The sequence below is a fragment of the Sapajus apella genome, unplaced genomic scaffold (genome assembly GCF_009761245.1).
Source record: "Sapajus apella isolate SASKATOON/1434 unplaced genomic scaffold, GSC_monkey_1.0 scaffold59, whole genome shotgun sequence".
Lineage (NCBI taxonomy): Eukaryota > Metazoa > Chordata > Mammalia > Primates > Cebidae > Sapajus > Sapajus apella.
Window position 1 is genome coordinate 93,509 of NW_022436999.1, and position 18,079 is coordinate 111,587.

Below are 18,079 nucleotides of genomic sequence, written 5' to 3' on the forward strand. Positions count from 1 at the left end.
AAATACAAAATTAGCCAGGTATGGTGGCAGATGCCTAAAATCCCAGCTACTTGGAAGGCTGAGGCAGGAGAATTGGCTGAAACCAAGAGAGGGAGGGGGCTGTGGGCCAAGATTGCTCCATTGCACTCCAGCCTGGGCAACATTAACTCTGTCTCCAAAATAAAATAAAATAAAGAAAAGAAAAGAAAGAAGGAAGGAAAAAGAAAGAAAAGAAGGAAGGAAAGAGAAAAGGAAAGAAAAGAAAGAAAAAAAGAAAGAAAGATCATGGTGGTGGTGGCCATCAGTCTCATCCCTACCATCTTCCCTCCTACCCCTAGCCCTGTCCCTCCAATCTCTCACTCTCTGGCTTTCTTCCCTCCCTCTATACCCCTTTACCCTTAAAAAACAAAACAAAACAAAAATCATGGTAAATCTCTAATCTACTCCACTATACAGTAATATTTGCCTAAGTTATTTGAAAATTTTTTTTTACATCAGATAGAATGGTTTTTTTAACCTATACTGTTGAGTAAAATTGACACTCCAGGAAAATATGCCATGTTTATCCTATGACTTGAAGTACCTCTAGGCGCGACGCCAAAGGGCACCCAGCAATACACATACAACAGAACAATAAATCATGTAAGTGATATCTGATAATCATTTTAATTTCATTTTATTGAAAATAATTATTCTATGTGACTTTATTGCATGTTGCTTTTTTTTTTTTTTTTTTTAAAGAAAGAGTCTCGCTCTGTCTTAAAGGTGAGACAGAGTGAGAGGTGCTGTGGAGGTCTAGGATTAAAGACACAGCCCCCAAACTTATCACCCTTTCTATTTGTAATCAGAGATGGGGGTTGAAAGAGGATATGGGAATGAGAAAGAAGGGTTACAAGGGGCTATGAAAGAATGAGATATAAACAATATACACTAAAAAGCAGACACCAAGGTTAGAGTGCAGTAGTACAATCTCAGCTCACTGTAACCTCCATCTTCTGGGTTCAAGTGATTCTCCTGCCTCAGCCTCCCAAATAGCTGGGATTACAGGTGTGCACCACCACATCCAGCTCATTTTTGTATTTCCTTTTTTAGGAGAGATGGGGTTTCACCATGTTGGCCAAGCTGTTCTCAAACTCCTGTCCTCAGGTGATCCTCTGACCTCAGACTCACAAAGTGCTGGGATTAAAGGTGTGAGCCACCACACCTGGTTACACATTGCTTTTCTTGAAGATCAACAGATTTAAAGTGTGGTTACTCTGGTTAATGTTGATTATACAAGAAATGCAGGCTGGGCACAGTGGCTTCTGCCTGTAATCCCAGCACTCTGGACGGTTGAGGTAGGTGGATCACTTAAGCCCAGGAGTTCAAGGCCAGCCTGGACGACACTGTGAAACCCCACCTCAGTAAAAAATACAAAACTCAGCCAGGCATGGTGGTGTACACCTGCAGTCCTAGCTGAGTCAGGAGGATCACTGGAGCCTGGGAATAGGAGGTTGCAGTGAGCAGAGATCATGCCACGAACCCCACCCAAAAAAGCAAGCAAGCCAGAAATGCAAAGTCACACAATTGTGCACTTCCTTATTTGTAAAAATATGTATTACAGTGATTTCATTTTCAGAGTTTTTCAGTAGAACATTTGCAAATGCTACAACTTAAATGACCTCACAAATTAAAGACTAAACACAAGAAAACAGGGAGTCCTAGCAAATCGGAACACTTTGAAGATATTAAATCCGTATTTTCAAATAGTCAGTATACAGTTATCACAAGGCAAACCTGAAAATTCTTATTGCAAATATTTCTGGTTTTTGAGGTTTTAGTAATGTGACAGGCAATATTGCTGATTTGAAATAAAATATAATTTCCTTATGAAGCAGGGCGAAGACAGTAAGACTGACAGATAAGCAACATAACTGCAACTGTTAATAAATGTTAATTCCATCCTTGCTTTAGGTAAGACATTATATTAGGTGCTGTGGAGGTCCAAGATTAAAGACACAACCCCCAAACTTATCACCCTTTCTATTTGTAATCAGAGATGGGGGTTGAAAGAAGATATGGGAATGAGAAGGGTTACAAGGGGCTAATGAAAGAGAGAGATATAAACAATATACACTAAAAAGCAGACACATTCAGCTATAAAAATCTGCTTTATATGGGAACAAAGGACTTAATTCTGTCTAAGAGGAAATGACAAAGTCTATATGAATCAAGGGACATGTTAATTATAAGTATGGAGAGAATTTCAACAGGGAGCTTGGATAGGCAACAAAGACATGAGATGCCAGCAAAGCAAAAAAGGAAGACTGTAGGGGTACGTGCAGTAGTATGTGCAGAGGCAGGGAAGAAGGAAGCTTGAAAGGTGGACTGGAGCAAGCCTTGAATGTCATCCTAAAAATATAGGCTTTATGGACAGGCACAGTGAATCACGCCTGTAATCCCAGCACTTTGGGAGGCCAAGGCTGGCAAATACCTGAGGTCAGGAGTTCCAGGCCAGCCTGGGTAACATGGTGAAATCCTGTCTCTACTAAAAACACAAAATTAGCTGGGCATGGTGGTGGCTATAATCCCAGCTACTCGGGAGGCCAAAGCAGGAGAATCGCTTGAACTCAGGAGGTAGAGCAGCGAGGCAAGGTTTCGCCACTGCACTCCAGCCTGGGCAACAGAGCAAGACTGTCTCCAAAAAAAAGGAGGGAGGGATGTGAGGATAGGAGGGTTTATTCTGTAAGAAATCCAAAATCATTAAGGATGGGTCTCACATAAGAAGCAATAGTTTGATAAAATTATACTTATGTTTTAGAAATACGGGCAACGCTGGCTGGGCACAGTGGCTCTGGCCTGTGATCCCAGCACTTTGGGAGGCCGAGGCAGACAGATCAGTAGCTGGGCATTGTGGCAGGCGCCTGTAATCCCAGCTACTTGAGAGGCTGAGGTGGGACAATCACTTGAACCCAGGAGGTCACTGCACTCCAGCCTGAGCAAAAGAGTAAGACTCCATCTCAAACTCCGGTGATCCACCCGCCTCTGCCTCCCCAAGTGCTGGGATTACAGGTGTGAGCCACTGCACCCAGTGGAAAGCTGTTTCTATTTTGAAAGATAATAAAAATCTGATGACAGTGATTTTCTGGTTTTGTCTGCGTTGGGCGAAGGTAATAATAAATCTATTTTAGATTGGTTCAGCATGAGATGCCAAAAAGGAAGGAACTAAGAAGAGAAATCAAGAAAATACATACTCAAGTTTTAGCTATGTTTCACTTTGTTGAGAGGGGGTAATAATGTACACATTACAATACAATATACAACAATTTCCTTTATTTTAGCTTCACTTAGCATAGCTTGAATAAAGCCCCCCAGCTAAGGCAAGTAATCAGACTTTCATTCGTTTTAGAATCGGTGTACTTCTAAAAGACAGGGCAACTAATAAAAATTGTGTAGGTTGAAATATATTTTGTACTTACTTACAAAGCTGTCTTAATGAATTAGCTCTGTTTGGAATAGTCTGTACCAGTGTTTTCTCTGGCAAGTTAACCTTGTCCAGCCTCCCTTACTACCTTCATCCCAACCTGGAACAAGCAAACCAACAGTCATCCACCCACTATGGGTAGATAAGACTTAAAATAACTACAAACTATAAAATACCCTCCTGCATTTAAGCCACAAGCACATACATGATCATCTTGTGAAGCCCCACGTTAGATTCATTTATAGTGAGAAGCATTACACTGAAATAGTACAGGCTGGCCTAGAAAAGATAACACAACAGAAAACATACCCCATTAGAAGCTTTCTTCTTTGCTTTCCATTCATCCAGCTGTGCCTTGGTCTTTGCATCAACTTTAACGAGTAGCTTTTTCTCTCCAATTTGCAGGTCATGTAATAATCTGAGTGCACGGAGAGTAGATTCTGGCTCCTTGTACTCACAGAATCCGAAAGCTAGCAATGGATGGAAAGTATTAGTGCAGTATCAATCCACTTACAAAAGAAATTATATGCAACAGCTGAGGCTGCAGAAAAAAAGAAATTACAGAAAAGCAGAATCACTAGAGTCCAAATGTTATAATACAGACCATTCAATTCATCATTCCACCCCGTCCACCAGTTCCCTTTGATAATCATTTCACTTTTAGTACCCTCAAACAACCAAAGGGGGGAAAGAAAAGAGAAAAACAGAGAAGAAAAATTCAAATCAAAAAAATTGCTACCCATTAGAAGCTCTGATAAACTAGCAGAGTCAGTGAATTTCAATATTAAAAGGAATCAATCGTTTCATAAATTCACCCTATTTAGACTTCCAAACAGCCACAAATAAGAAAAGACTGCTGGAACATAACACACTTTTCACCTCTGAGATGTTAAATTACAGAATTAGTGATCCTGTATCCTAGTTACCAGTCTATTTTGCTTATATCTATTTCCTTTTATAACTAGTCAATCTCACTATTAAGATGACTTTAACAGAGATAGTAAATCTAAGAAGAGCAACCAAATAATTGAAAAGAAAATCAAATAAACTGAAATATACAGTTAATGATATGACACAGAAAAGGACTACCGATATTAAAATAGTAAATTTGACTATAATATTTTCAGTGTGATATATCATATAGATAGATATGCCCCTCAAAAAAGTACTTTTAGGCTAGGCGTGGTGGCTCACACCTGTAATCCCAACACTTTGGGAGGCAGAGGCAGGCGGATCACCTGAGGTCAGGAGTTTGAGACCAGCCTGGCCAAGATGGGGAAACCTCATCTCTACTAAAACTACAGGCGCACGCCCGTAGTCCCAGCTACTAGGGAGACTGAAGTAGAACTGCTTGAACCCAGCAGGCGGAGGTTGTAGTAAGCTGAGATCATGCCACTGCACTCCTGCCTGGGTAACAGCGAGTCCCTGTCTTAAACAAACAAAAAAAAAGTAACTTTAAATGATCATATTTCTGATGATAGTGTCAATGTTACTACCGTGAAACTGTTCTATGTGCAATGTGAAATAAAGCAACTCAGCAATTATTTAATATTCTATCATCCCCAGTGGCCTTGAAACTCGGGCAACTCAGTGTGAGGAAAAAGGAGATATGAGAGAACAGATTAAATTAAAAAAAAAAAAAACTTTTAGTCCTGAATCTGAATTAGTGTGCACTGGAAAAACCTAAAAGCAAACACCAAACCACTGTTACAATGAGTGCACCTGGTGCCCAGACCGTGATCTTCAAAACAATTTCAAAACAATCTCCCACGGCGAAATGCCTTCTAAATCTGGGGCAGAAAAACTATTATACTAGATGAGCTTAGAACAACTTGTCAAACCAGATAACAAAGAAGCTGTCAAGGGCATTTAGGGTCATGTCAAAACCACTGGAGATGTAAAGTGCAGAGACAATTTTAAGTTAAGCTTTAATGGCGATAATAACTACAATGAATCCATATTAAACACAGTAACATTAAATATGCTTTAATTCATAAGTTCACAATAGAAAATCAGCCATTGTTAGAAAATGCTGAAGACACCAACTCATTACTTAAACAAAGTCAGGGCATTTACCCCGCCTTGCCTGTTAAATATGCCTCTATGCCAGGCGTGGTGGCTTAAGCCTATAATCCCAGCACTTTGGGAGGCCAAGGTGGGTGGATCACCTGAGAGGTCAGGAGTTTAAGACTAGACTGGCAAATATGGCGAAATCCTGCCTCTACTAAAAGTACAAAAAAATAACCAGGCGTGGTGGTGAGCGCCTGTAATCCCAGCTAATTGGGAAGCTGAGGCAGGAGAATCACTCCAGGAGGCTGAAGTCACGTGAGCTGAGACTGCGCCATTGCACTCCAGGCTGGGCAACAGGAGCAAAAACCTCAGTCTCAACAACAACAAAAATACCTCTAGGTAACCAAACAGTAGATGCAGGGGCAAGTTTCTCCATAGAGAAGCATTCTGTTAACATATGAAGATTTGTTGTTCCTCAGTGAAAGAATGACAGAATTCTTCAAAACAGACTACTGATGAATTACTTCTCAATGAATTCATCAACCTAGGCACTGGCAACACTGATGCTATTACATACACAAAAAAGACAATCTCACAGGTGTCCCCTGATGGAAGAATATTACCTTTATAGTATTCTTGCTATGAGATGCTAGGATAAAAGCATTAAAAAAAAAAAAAAAAAAGCACACATCAAGGTTCAACTACTAACCAGTTTACAGAAAATACAGAGGACAAATTCATGGCAAATTATACTACTGGAGCAGCATTTGGCAAAACTCAACAAATGCTACTGCACAAATGACCCAGTTTCTTCAACAAACTGCAAGGAAAATAAGAAATAGAATAATTTAAAATATTAAAAGTATGGCCAGTTAGTTCAGTTGGTTAGAAGACGGTGCTAATAATAAAATATTAAGGGACTTAAATTGCCTATTAGTTGCAATGTGTGAACTTCATATAGATCCTGAATCAAATGAACTATTTAAAAAACTGACATTTGAGACCAGGCATAGGTCTCATACAGGCTCACACCTGTAATCCCAGCATTGAGGTAAGTGGATCATCTGAGGTCAAGAGTTCGAGACCAGCCTGGCAAACATGGTGAAATCCCAACTCTACTAAACATACAAAAATTAGCCGGGTGTGGTGGCGGACACCTATAATCCCAGCTACCATGGAGGCAGAGGCAGGAAAATCGCTTGAACCTGGGAGGCAGAGGTTGCAGTGAGCCGAACTCACGCCACTGCACTCCAGTCTGAGAAATAGAGTAAGACGTTGTCTCAAAAAAAAGAAAGAAAAACGAAAAAAAAAAACCTGACATTTGAGGCATTTGACACGAGACTTCTACTATTGACTGAATATTTAATGATATAAAGAAAGAGGCCAGGCATAATAGCTCACTTTGGGAGCCCAAGGCAGGTGAATCACCTGAGGCCAGAAGTTCAAGACCAATCTGGCCAACATGGCAAAACCTCATCTCTACAAAAATTAGCTAGACATGGTGGCACACATCTGTCGTCCCAACTTCTTAGGAGGCTGAGACAGGTGAATTGTCTGAACCTGGGAGGTAGAGGCTGTAGTGAGGAAAGATCATGCCACTACACTCTCAGCCTGTGCGACAGAGTGAGACTGTCTCAAAAGGAAAAAAAAAAAGGAAAAATTGTTTGTTTGTCTTATAATTTTGTTTAAGTCTTAGAATTATACTAGCTAATATTTTAGATATGATTTTTTAAAGCCCTTATCTCTAAGAGACACACGCTAAAATATTTACAAAGAAACTCATGTGAAGGCCCAGCACATTGGCTCACACGTGTAATCCCAGCACTCTGAGAGGCCAAGGTGGGCTGATCACTTCAGGTCAACAGTTAGAGGCCAGCCTGGCCAATATGGTAAAACCCTGCCTCTGCTAATAATACAAAAATTAGCCAGCCCTGGAGGTGCATGCCTGTAATCCCAGCTACTCAGGAGGCTGAGGCAGGAGAATCACTTGAACCTGGGAGACAAAAGTTGCAGTGAGGCAAGATGGCGCCACTGCATTCCAGCCTGGGTGACAGAGCTAAACTTCGTCTCAAAAAAAAAAAAAAAAAGCCATAGAAACTCATGGGATGCTTGAGATTTGCTTTCAAACAATATAAAGAGGAAGAAAAGAGTAAGAGTACAGTTGAAACACAATTAGCCATGAAAATTACAGATTGCCTTCAAAAGCTAACAGGCGATGGCTGGGAACAGTGGCTCACACCTGTAATCCCAGCACTTGGCTGTGACAGGAGGGATCTCTTGAACCTGGGAGGCAGAGGTTGCATTAGCCAAGATGGAGCCACTACACTCCAGCCTAGGTGACAGAGACTCCATCTCCCAAAAAAAAAAAAAAAAAAGTCAACAGGCCATGATTGTCTCTTCTCCTCCTCCCTTACTAAATTCTAATTGTTCCATCTTGATCATACAGTCATTTCTTGAGACAAAAGAGACTTTGGAAGTATGAGAAACCAGTTAAATTGAGGAATTTTAATTTTTTCCCTTCCTGTCTCCTTCCTGTTACCTTTTTCCTTCTTCTTCTGATCTTAACTCTCAGCCAATATTTTCCCAAACTGCCTTTTAATCCTATTTCAATAAAAAAGAAGATAAAGAATGCTAATAAGTCTCACTGTTAAAGACAACGAGAGTAAGTCATGCAAAGTGATTTAAGCACACAGGTTAAAGTGATTTCAGCAAATAAGTAAAAAATGACCTACCTTGAAGTTTTCCAGAAGCACCTTGTACTCTCTTCCAGCTCAAAACCAAACCACATTTCTTAAAAAGAAAACAAAACAAAAAGATTGCTACCATTTAACAAAATAATTTTATTTTTATTTATTTTTATTATTATTTTTTGAGACGGAGTCTCACTCTTGTTACCCAGGCTGGAGTGCAATGGCGTGATCTCGGCTCACCGCAACCTCCGCCTCCTGGGTTCAGGCAATTCTCCTGCCTTAACCTCCTGAGTAGCTGGGATTACAGGCACATGCCGCCATGCCCAGCTAATGTTTTGTATTTTTAGTAGAGATGGGGTTTCACCATGTTGACCAGGATGGTCTCGATCTCTTGACCTCATAATCCACCCGCCTCGGCCTCCCAAAGTGCTGGGATTACAGGCTTGAGCCACCACGCCCGGCTTATTTTTTATTTTTTAAAGACGGGGTTTCACCATGTTGGTCAGGCTGGTTTTGAACTCCTGACCTCAGGTGATTGGCCCGCCTTGGCCTCCAAAGTGCTTGGATTACAGGTGTGAGCCACGAAGCCCGGCCAAAATAATTTTTAATGTAAAAGCAAAACTATATTTCTACTAGGGGGAAAAAAGATACAAGAAAAAACGAGCAACTACATTTGTGAAAATTTCCCCAATTTCCACAAACTTATCACATGAAAGAAATGGACAACACATCATTTTAAGAAAAATATAGGCCGGGTGCGGTGGCTCAAGCCTGTAATCCCAGCACTTTGGGAGGCCGAGGCGGGTGGATCACAAGGTCAAGAGATCGAGACCATCCTGGTCAACATGGTGAAACCCCATCTCTACTAAAAATACAAAAAATTAGCTGGGCATGGTGGTGCGCGCCTGTAATCCCAGCTACTCAGGAGGCTGAGGCAGGAGAATTGCCTGAACCCAGGAGGCGGAGGTTGCGGTGAGCCGAGATCGCGCCATTGCACTCCAGCCTGGGTAACAAGAGCGAAACTCCATCTCAAAAAAAAAAAAAGAAAAAAAAAAAGAAAAATATAAATTCTTACTGATTCTTCATTTGCAGAAAATTCTTTACCTTTTAATAAATTAGAAGTTTTGTATCACTACTAATACTACCAAAATACATACATAAACCTAAGTATCTAAAATTAGAATGGTTAAAACTATAATAAATTCAAGTAAATATTATAAAGAACCTATAAAGAAATGTTTTGAAACAATATATATAAATTTATCGAGGATTTTTAACATGGGAAAATGGTTGATATGGTATGCAAAAATAACTTGGAAAAAGAAAATGCAGATACACAGTAAGACTTTATTTAACTATAAGAACAATGTTTTGTAAAATAAAGAGAAATATTCTAAAACGTGAAGGCAGGCAGGTTATTCAAACCATGGGACACTATTATACTTTAAAAATAAAAGCAGCCAGGCGTGGGTCACGTCTGTAATCCCAACACTTTGGGAGGCTGAAGGGGAAGGACTGCTTGAGCCCAGGAGTTCAAGGCCAGCCTAGGCAACATAGGGAGACACCATGTCTACAAAAATAAAAAAAAAATAGGTGTGGTGGCACACACCAGTGGTCCCAGTTACTTAGGAGGCTGAATCAGATGGATGGCTTGAGCCCAGGAAATCCAGGCTGCAGTGAGCTGTAATCATGCAGCTGCACTCTAGCCTGAGCAACAGAACCAGACTCTGTCTCAAAAAAATAAATAAATAAGGTTCCACCCAGTTAAAAAAGGACAGGGGAAGGTGTAGGTGAGAAATCTTCAGAGAACAATAGAAAACGGAAACTTGAAACATGGTATTAAAAATAAATATTCTGCCAGGCGTGGTGGCTCACGCCTATAATCCCAACACTTTGGGAGGCTGAGGCCGGTGGATCACGAGGTCAGGAGTTTGAGACTAGCCTAATCAACATGCTGAAACCCTGCCTCTCCTAAAAATACAAAAAAATTAGCCGGGTATGGTTTGGTGTGCACCTGTAATCCCTGCTACTCAGGAGGCTGAGGCAGGAGAATTGCTTGAATCTGGGAGATGGAGGTTATAGTGAGCCGAGACCGCACCATTGCACGGTCCACGGTCAACAGAGCGAGACTCCGTCTCAAAATCATTCATTCATTCATTCATTCATTCATTCATTCATTCATTCAATGAAGTCTGGAAGGTAAAGTTGAGGACAAATCCCAAGAACCAGTACAAAACAGTAAGAAAGTAGCCTGGCCAACATGGTGAAACCTCATCTATACTAAAAATGCAAAATTCAGTTGGGCATGGTGGCGCACGCCTATAGTCCTAGCTACTCAGGAGTCTAAGGCAGGAGAATCGCTTGAACCCTGGAGGCGGAGGTTGCAGTGAACCGAGATCCTGCCACTGTACCTCCAGCCTGCCGTCAGAGGGAGACTCCGTCTCAAAAAAAAAAAATTCAGAATGATCCAATACTTCCAAAAATCATCGTTAGATGCTGTAACACAATGATGCAACACATTCAGTGTGAGGAAGATAAGCTTCAACATAGAATTTTAATCCAAGTAAACTACTGGCCACACGAATAATCAATATAAAAAGCACTTCAGATTCTGCAAAGCTACCAACCACATACCCATATACACTATGTACATCATATACAGAGGATGTATCACCGCCATATAACAGGAAGCTACTGTGTGTCAACACAAGCCAAGACATAGGATCCAAACCATCCAACACAGGAGAGCAATAAAGGGAATACTAAAAAAGACAGAATAAATCCAACGATAAAAGTAGACTTAGAGGAACCAGAACACATGAGACAAAGGGGCGTGACAGGAGAGGCTCTAGAAAAGGGAAACTGGCTGGGGGCAGTGGCTCATGCCAGTAATCCCAGCACTGTGGAGGCCGAGGAAGGTGGATCACTTGCGGTCAGGAGTTTAAGACCAACATGGTGTAACCCCGTCTCTACTAAAAAATACAAAAATTATCTGGACATGGTGGCGGGTGCCTGTAATCTCACTACTCAGGAGGCTGAGGCAGAAGAATCACAGGAATCCAGGAGGTGGAGGTTGCAGTGAGCAGAGGTCACGCCAGTACACTCCAGACTGTGCAAGAGAGTGTGACTCTGTCTTGAGCCCAGGAGTTTGAGACCAGCCTGGGCAAGATGGCAAGGCCCCATCTCTACAGAAAATTTAAACAACAACAACAAAAAATTAGCAAGGTGTGATGATGCACACTTGTAGTCCCAGTTACTCAGGAGACTGAGGTGGGAGGATCACTTGAGCCCAGCCATGATTGTACCACTGCACTCCAGCCTGTGCAAAAGAGCAAGGACCCTGTTTCAAAAACATATACAACCAATTAACTAATTAATTAAAAATTAAAATAAGAAAATGGGCCAGGCACAGTGGCTCACCCATGCAATCCCAGCACTTTGGGAGGATGAGGCGGGCAGATCACTTGAGGTCAGGACTTCCAGGCCATTCTGGCAAACATGGTGAAACCCGTGTCTACTGAAAATACAAAAATTAGCCAGTTGTGGTGGCAGGCGCCCATAATCCGAGCTACTCAGGAGGCTGAGGCAGAAGAATCACTTGAACCCAGGAGGTAGATGTTGCAGTGAGCTGAGATCACACCACTGCACTCCAGCCTGGGTTAAGAGTGAGATTTCATCACAAAAAAGAAAAGAAAAGAAAATGCAATCATAGCACATGACCTAGTTCCGCCCAAACTATTTACATAATAACACTTATTCACAATTTTGCCACCTGTGTAAAAGTCTAAATAAACACTAACTACTAAAAAAGAGGTATAAGAATAGAAACTTGGGGCCAGATGCAGTGGCTCAAGCCTGTAATCCCAGCACTTTGGGAGGCCGAGGCGGGTGGATCACGAGGTCAAGAGATCGAGACCATCCTGGTCAACACGGTGAAACCCCGTCTCTACTAAAAAAATACAAAAAATTAGCTGGGCATGGTGGCACGTGCCTGTAATCCCAGCTACTAAGGAGGCTGAGGCAGGAGAATTGCCTGAACCCAGGAGGCGGAGGTTGCGGTGAGCCGAGATCGCGCCATTGCACTTGAGCCTGGGTAACAAGAGCAAAACTCCGTCTCCAAAAAAAAAAAAAAAAAAAAAAAAAAAGAATAGAAACTTGGACATGACACTGCTGCAAAAATATAATTGGTGTGGATTATCTTATAAAGCTGAAGATACGCATGCCCTAGGACTCAGAAATGACACTTCTATGAGAATATGTGATGAGAATCTTTTCACATACACCTAGGAAGACAACATTAGCAGTAGTAACATAGCAAAACAGAGACTTCCAGAAGCAGACAGGAGCAAACATATCTACACTCCGGTACCCTCTGACTTTCCAGAATTCTATTAGAGCAGAGTAAGTGCCAGTTCTCTGCAGACCCCGGATTAGGCCCTGTGGCTGCAGTGAAAAGAGGCCCAGGAGAAAACCCAGGAATAAAAATGGAGTCAGGCTTCAGACTGAAATCACCAAAAATGTCATGGAAGTAATAAAACTGAGAAACCCGAAACATCCTCAGACCAGTTAATTAAAATTTAGAGTGCCCAGGAGATCCAGGTTTCTAAAAGAATAGGAAATTCTTAAATATAAGAGTTGTGGAACAAGAATCATGAATGGTGTAAAGTAATTGCCCAGCATCTCAAACAGAAGGGCATAAGGAGAGCAGGCAACAATGTCTCTAGAGGACGACAGGATTGCCGGACTTGAACTACTCATGAGGTGGGCCACAGGTTGAGATAACCCTGGCCTTGTCCCTATAGAGAACCTGCACAGGATTCTGGGATACAGATGAAGAATGACATCTTTGCAGGTCCTCTCAGTGCAGAATGTAGTCATTCTTCCAACCTCTTTTTTCGTGTGTGTGATGAAGTCTAACTTTGTAGCCCAGGCTGCAGTGCAGCGGCATGATCTCGGGTCACTGCAACCTCTGCCTCCCAGGTTCAAGTGACTCTACTGCCTCAGCCTCCCAAGTAGCTGGGATTACAGGTTGCCTACAACCATGCCCAGGTAATTTTTGTATTTTTAGTAGAGACGGGGTTTTTTTTTTTTTAAGAGACAGGGTTTCACTATGTTGGCCAGGGTAGGCTCAAATTCCAGACCTCGTGATCTGCCCGCCTCGGCCTCCCAAAGTGCTGGGATTACAGGCGTAAGCCACTGCGCCCAGCCTTATTTTTTAATTACACAATCATTCAGCATTATTTCACTTAATAATGTACATGTATCACCAAGATTAAGATGTTTTTAACACCTTAAAGACAGTGAATCAACAGGTTAAAAAAAGTGAATCAACAACTTTTACCAAATGTAAACAACTTATTACTATTCCTGCTCAGAATAAAACTTAAAAAGGAATCAGTCAATGCTAAAATAATTGTTTAAGGTTGCTGGGGAAAAGGATTCACACAGTCTCAAAATATTAACCCAAGCCAGGTATGGTGGCCCACACTTGTAATCTCAACACTTTGGGAAGCCAAGGCAGGCAGTTCACTTGAGGGCAGGAGTTCGAGACAAGTCTGGCCAACATGGAGAAACCCCGTCTCTACATAAAATACAAAAATAAGCCAGGTGTCATGGCACATGTCTGTAATCCCAGCTACTCGGGAGGTTGAGGCATGAGAATTGCTTGAATACAGGAGGCAGAGTTTGTGGTGGGCAGAGATCACACCACTACACTTAGCCTATGTGACAGAGCAAATCTGTCTCAAAAATACATGAAATATTTCACTCGATCATGGACAAAAACTAATACTAGTAATGTTATGGTCATTATTGGGAAAATTAAATATGAACTACATATGCATTAGTTAACAATATTATATCAATTTCATATTTTTTGTGTGTTTTAGAAATTCTCTTGCTTGGGCTGGAGTGCAATTGCAAGATCATAGCTCACTGCAGCCTTGAACTCCTAGACTCAAGCAATTCTCCTACCTCAGATTCTAGAACAACTGGGACTATAGGCAGGCACCAGCACACTCGTCTTTTATTATTATTATTATTATTATTAGCAGGAGAATTGCCTGAATCCAGGAGACGGAGTTTCGCTCTTGTTACCCAGGCTGGAGTGCAATGGCACGATCTCGGCTCACCGCAACCTCCGCCTCCTGGATTCAGGCAATTCTCCTGCCTCAACCTCCTTTGTAGCTGGGATTACAGGCACGCACCACCATGCCCAGCTAATTTTTTGTAGTTTTAGTAGAGACGGGGTTTCACCATGTTGACCAGGATGGTCTCGATCTCTTGACCTCGTGATCCACCCGCCTCAGCCTCCCAAAGTGCTGGGATTACAGGCTTGAGCCACCGCGCCCGGCTATTATTATTATTTTTTAAAAGGAGTCTCACTTTGTCGCCCAGGGTGGAGTGCAGTGGCATGACCTCAGCTCACTGCAGCCTCCATCTCCCAGGTTCAAAGGATTCTCCTGCGTGAGCCTCCCCAGTAGCTGGGATTACAGGTGCACGCCACCACACCTGGCTAATTTTTGTATTTTTACTAGAGATGGAGGTCTCACCATGTTGATCAGGCTGGTCTTGAACTCCTGACCATAAATGATCCGCCCACCTCAATCTCCCCAAAGTGCTGGGATTATAGGCATGAGCCACCACAACCGGCCCTATTATTTTTTAATTTTTTGTAAAGATGTGTGTCAATACATTGCCCAGGCTGGCCTCGAACTCCTAGCTTACAGAGATCCTCCTGCCTGGGCCTCGCTAAGGACTGGGATTACAACTACAGGCAAAAGCCACTACACCCAGCCAAATTTCAAGTGACAGTGGCATTGTGATTATGTCAGAGAACGTCCTTGCTCTTAGGAAATACATGAAGGATTCACAGGTGAAATGTCATGTCAAAATTTACTCTCAAATTATCCAAGAACAAAATATGTGTGGTACACATGTGTACACAAAGTATCTAAACATGTTCACTGATAAATCTAGGAAAAGAATACAAGCGTGTTCACTGTACTACCTTCACCTTTGCTGAAGGATTGAAATTTTTTAAAATAAAAAGCAATCACTGAAAATCTTTCTGCTTAAGTTTGAAATATATAACAATAAAAGAACTTTTCATGAAAAATAAACAGTTTAACTTACAGCTAAGAGTTGTCTTATAAGCATGTCTGAGGCTTTCTCAGAAATGTTACCAACAAAAACAGTAGTAGTGGGACCACAATTTTCATCATTTTCTTTAGTCTTTAAGCCTGGATGATCCTTTCTTGCGCCCAAATGCTTTCCAACCATAGACACAGTGGGTACTAAGACCTGAAAAGGGAATAAAAATTGATCTAGCAATTAAATTTCCTACCACAGTTAACATTAGGCTAAAAACCTCAGGATTAAATAAATATATATAGCACATTATTTAAGCTCTGCATGCTTGCATACTTAATCTAAAGCACCTAAAATGCATAGTACATTTCATTAATGCAAACATATTTGTGACAAGTACACTTCTACTACATTACCTTTCTTCATACAAAAGAAACAAAAATAACCAAGAAAACTTTAAGAGGTAATTTTTATTTTCGTTTTTTATTTGTTGAAATGGAGTCTTCCACCTCCCGGGTTCACTCAGCCTCCCAAGTAGCTGGGATTATAAGTGTGTGCCACCACGCCAGGCTTATTTTTTGTATTTTCAGTAGAGACCGTGCTGGGCCTATGTCTTAAACATTTAAAAATTATGCCCTAGGCCTCGCGTGGTGGCTCACGCCTGTAATCCCAACACTTTGGGAGGCCGCAGTGGGCAGATCATCTGAGGCTGGGGGTTCAAGACCAGTTTGGCCAACGTGGTAAAACCCTGTCTCTACTAAAAATACAAATTATTAGGCTGGTGTGGTGGCATGTGCCTGTAATCCCAGCTACTCAGGAGGCTGAGGCAGGGGAATCGTTTGAACCTGGGAGATGGAGGCTGCAGTGAGCCATGCTATTGTACTCCAGCCTGGGAAACGAGAGAAACTCCATGCCCCCCCACCAAAAAAAGACAAAACATTTAAAATTATCAAATATATCCAGAAGTTTTTTCACAATTGTACTCAATACCAATATAACAGCAAATTTCAATTATCCATGCTAATTCTCTGGCAAAATATTCAAATATCCCATGGCACTCTCCCCATATTTTGCCTTTTATCAGTTATTTCTGCTATCTTATTTTCCCTTTACGACTTCCAACTTTTCCAGGGAAGAAACACATCTTTGTATGTGACACTGAACTCAGCAAACACCCTCAGTAGGCACTGAATAAATAGCGGTAAACAGGAGAACTGCTCCACCCCTAAATTCTAGCTCTCCCGGCCGGGCGCGGTGGCTCAAGCCTGTAATCCCAGCACTTTGGGAGGCCGAAGCGGGTGGATCACGAGGTCAAGAGATCGAGACCATCCTGGTCAACATGGTGAAACCCCATCTCTACTAAACATACAAAACATTAGCTGGGCATGGTGGCGCATGCCTGTAATCCCAGCTATTGAGGAGGCTGAGGCAGGAGAATTGCCTGAACCCAGGAGGCGGAGGTTGCGGTGAGCCGAGATCGCGCCATTGCACTCCAGCCTGGGTAACAAGAGTGAAACTCCGTCTCAAAAAAAAAAAAAGAAAAAAAAAAATTCTAGCTTTCCCTAAGCCTGAAATACAAGGATCATTCCTATGTTCTTTAAAGAGATCAGACATGTCACATCCTTCTCCTACCTCCCAGGACCAAGGTGAGAAAGCCAAAGTCCTAAATCTGTAATAACAAGTATATGAAGAGTCTTGAGAGCAACAGGAAAATCACAGAATTATCCACCTAGAGAGCACACTGTAGGGGCAACTATATATATGCACACCTAAGTGAAAATAACACTCAAATAAATGACATATGCTGTATGCTCTCATTCTGTCCTTGTTATTCTTTTAAATACTCGTAATTTATCTAAGCACGCTGTTTAACTTAAAAGCACTAGCACTACCATAACTCATGATTCCTCCTTTAAGTTGTACTTACGGTTGGAGCAGGAGCCATAATGCTCATTGGTACAGGAATCATTGGGGTCCCTAAGACAAGAAAAACCACACTGATTATGTATGACTACATTCTGTATCAACTACATGCCAAACAAGTATCTTTACTCATAATTAACATAAGTAGAAATACAGGACAAATGAAAATGAAATACTGATACTGTCTTATTTTCAAAAGGAATGTGGTATCAGGTTGGTCCATATAAACTTGCAAAAAAACACTATTTGGAAAACAAAATGCTACCTCAACATGCTTTTGACTTAAGGAGCATAAAATTATGGATAGTTATTTATTCAGGTTCATATGGTTCAGTGATCCTCAAAACCAACATCTTTCACAAATACAGACTGATTTATGGGTGAACAATGGTATTAAAGATCCTTTAAAAGTAAAAACAGCCAGGCACAGTGGCTCACACCTATAATCCCAGCTTTTAGGGAGGCAGAGGTGAGAAGCTAGATTGAGCCCAGGAGATTGAGACCTGCATGGACAATAAATAGTGAGACCCCGTTCTCCAAAAAATGGGGAAAAAAAAAAAAAAAAGACTACAAAAAAGTAAAAACACATTGTACAACATTGTGATACAGTCAGTGGCAATGCATATTCTTAAAAATTGCTGCCGGGCGCGGTGGCTCACGCCTGTAATCCCAGCACTTTGGGAGGCCGAGGCGGGTGGATCACGAGATCAAGAGATCGAGACCATCCTGGTCAACATGGTGAAACCCCGTCTCTACTAAAACTACAAAAACTTAGCTGGGCATGGTGGCGCGTGCCTGTAATCCCAGCTACTCAGGAGGCTGAGGCAGGAGAATTGCCTGAACCTAGGAGGCGGAGGTTGCGGTGAGCCGAGATCGCGCCATTGCACTCCAGCCTGGGTAACAGAGTTTCACTCTTGTTACCCAG

The 18,079-nt window shown here is 41.8% G+C and overlaps 1 protein-coding gene across 1 annotated transcript in view; it reads right to left on the reverse strand.

Annotated features, from left to right (window-relative positions):
• Positions 1–18,079, reverse strand: part of RBM25 (RNA binding motif protein 25) — a 70,143-nt gene that overhangs the window by 37,334 nt on the left and 14,730 nt on the right. The window contains exons 3-6 of the mRNA XM_032246142.1: positions 17,159–17,208; positions 15,277–15,444; positions 8,185–8,242; positions 3,752–3,912 (exon numbers count right to left, since the gene is read on the reverse strand). Coding sequence (XP_032102033.1) covers positions 3,752–3,912; positions 8,185–8,242; positions 15,277–15,444; positions 17,159–17,208 — 437 coding nt within the window. The remainder of the gene's footprint in view (positions 1–3,751; positions 3,913–8,184; positions 8,243–15,276; positions 15,445–17,158; positions 17,209–18,079) is intronic.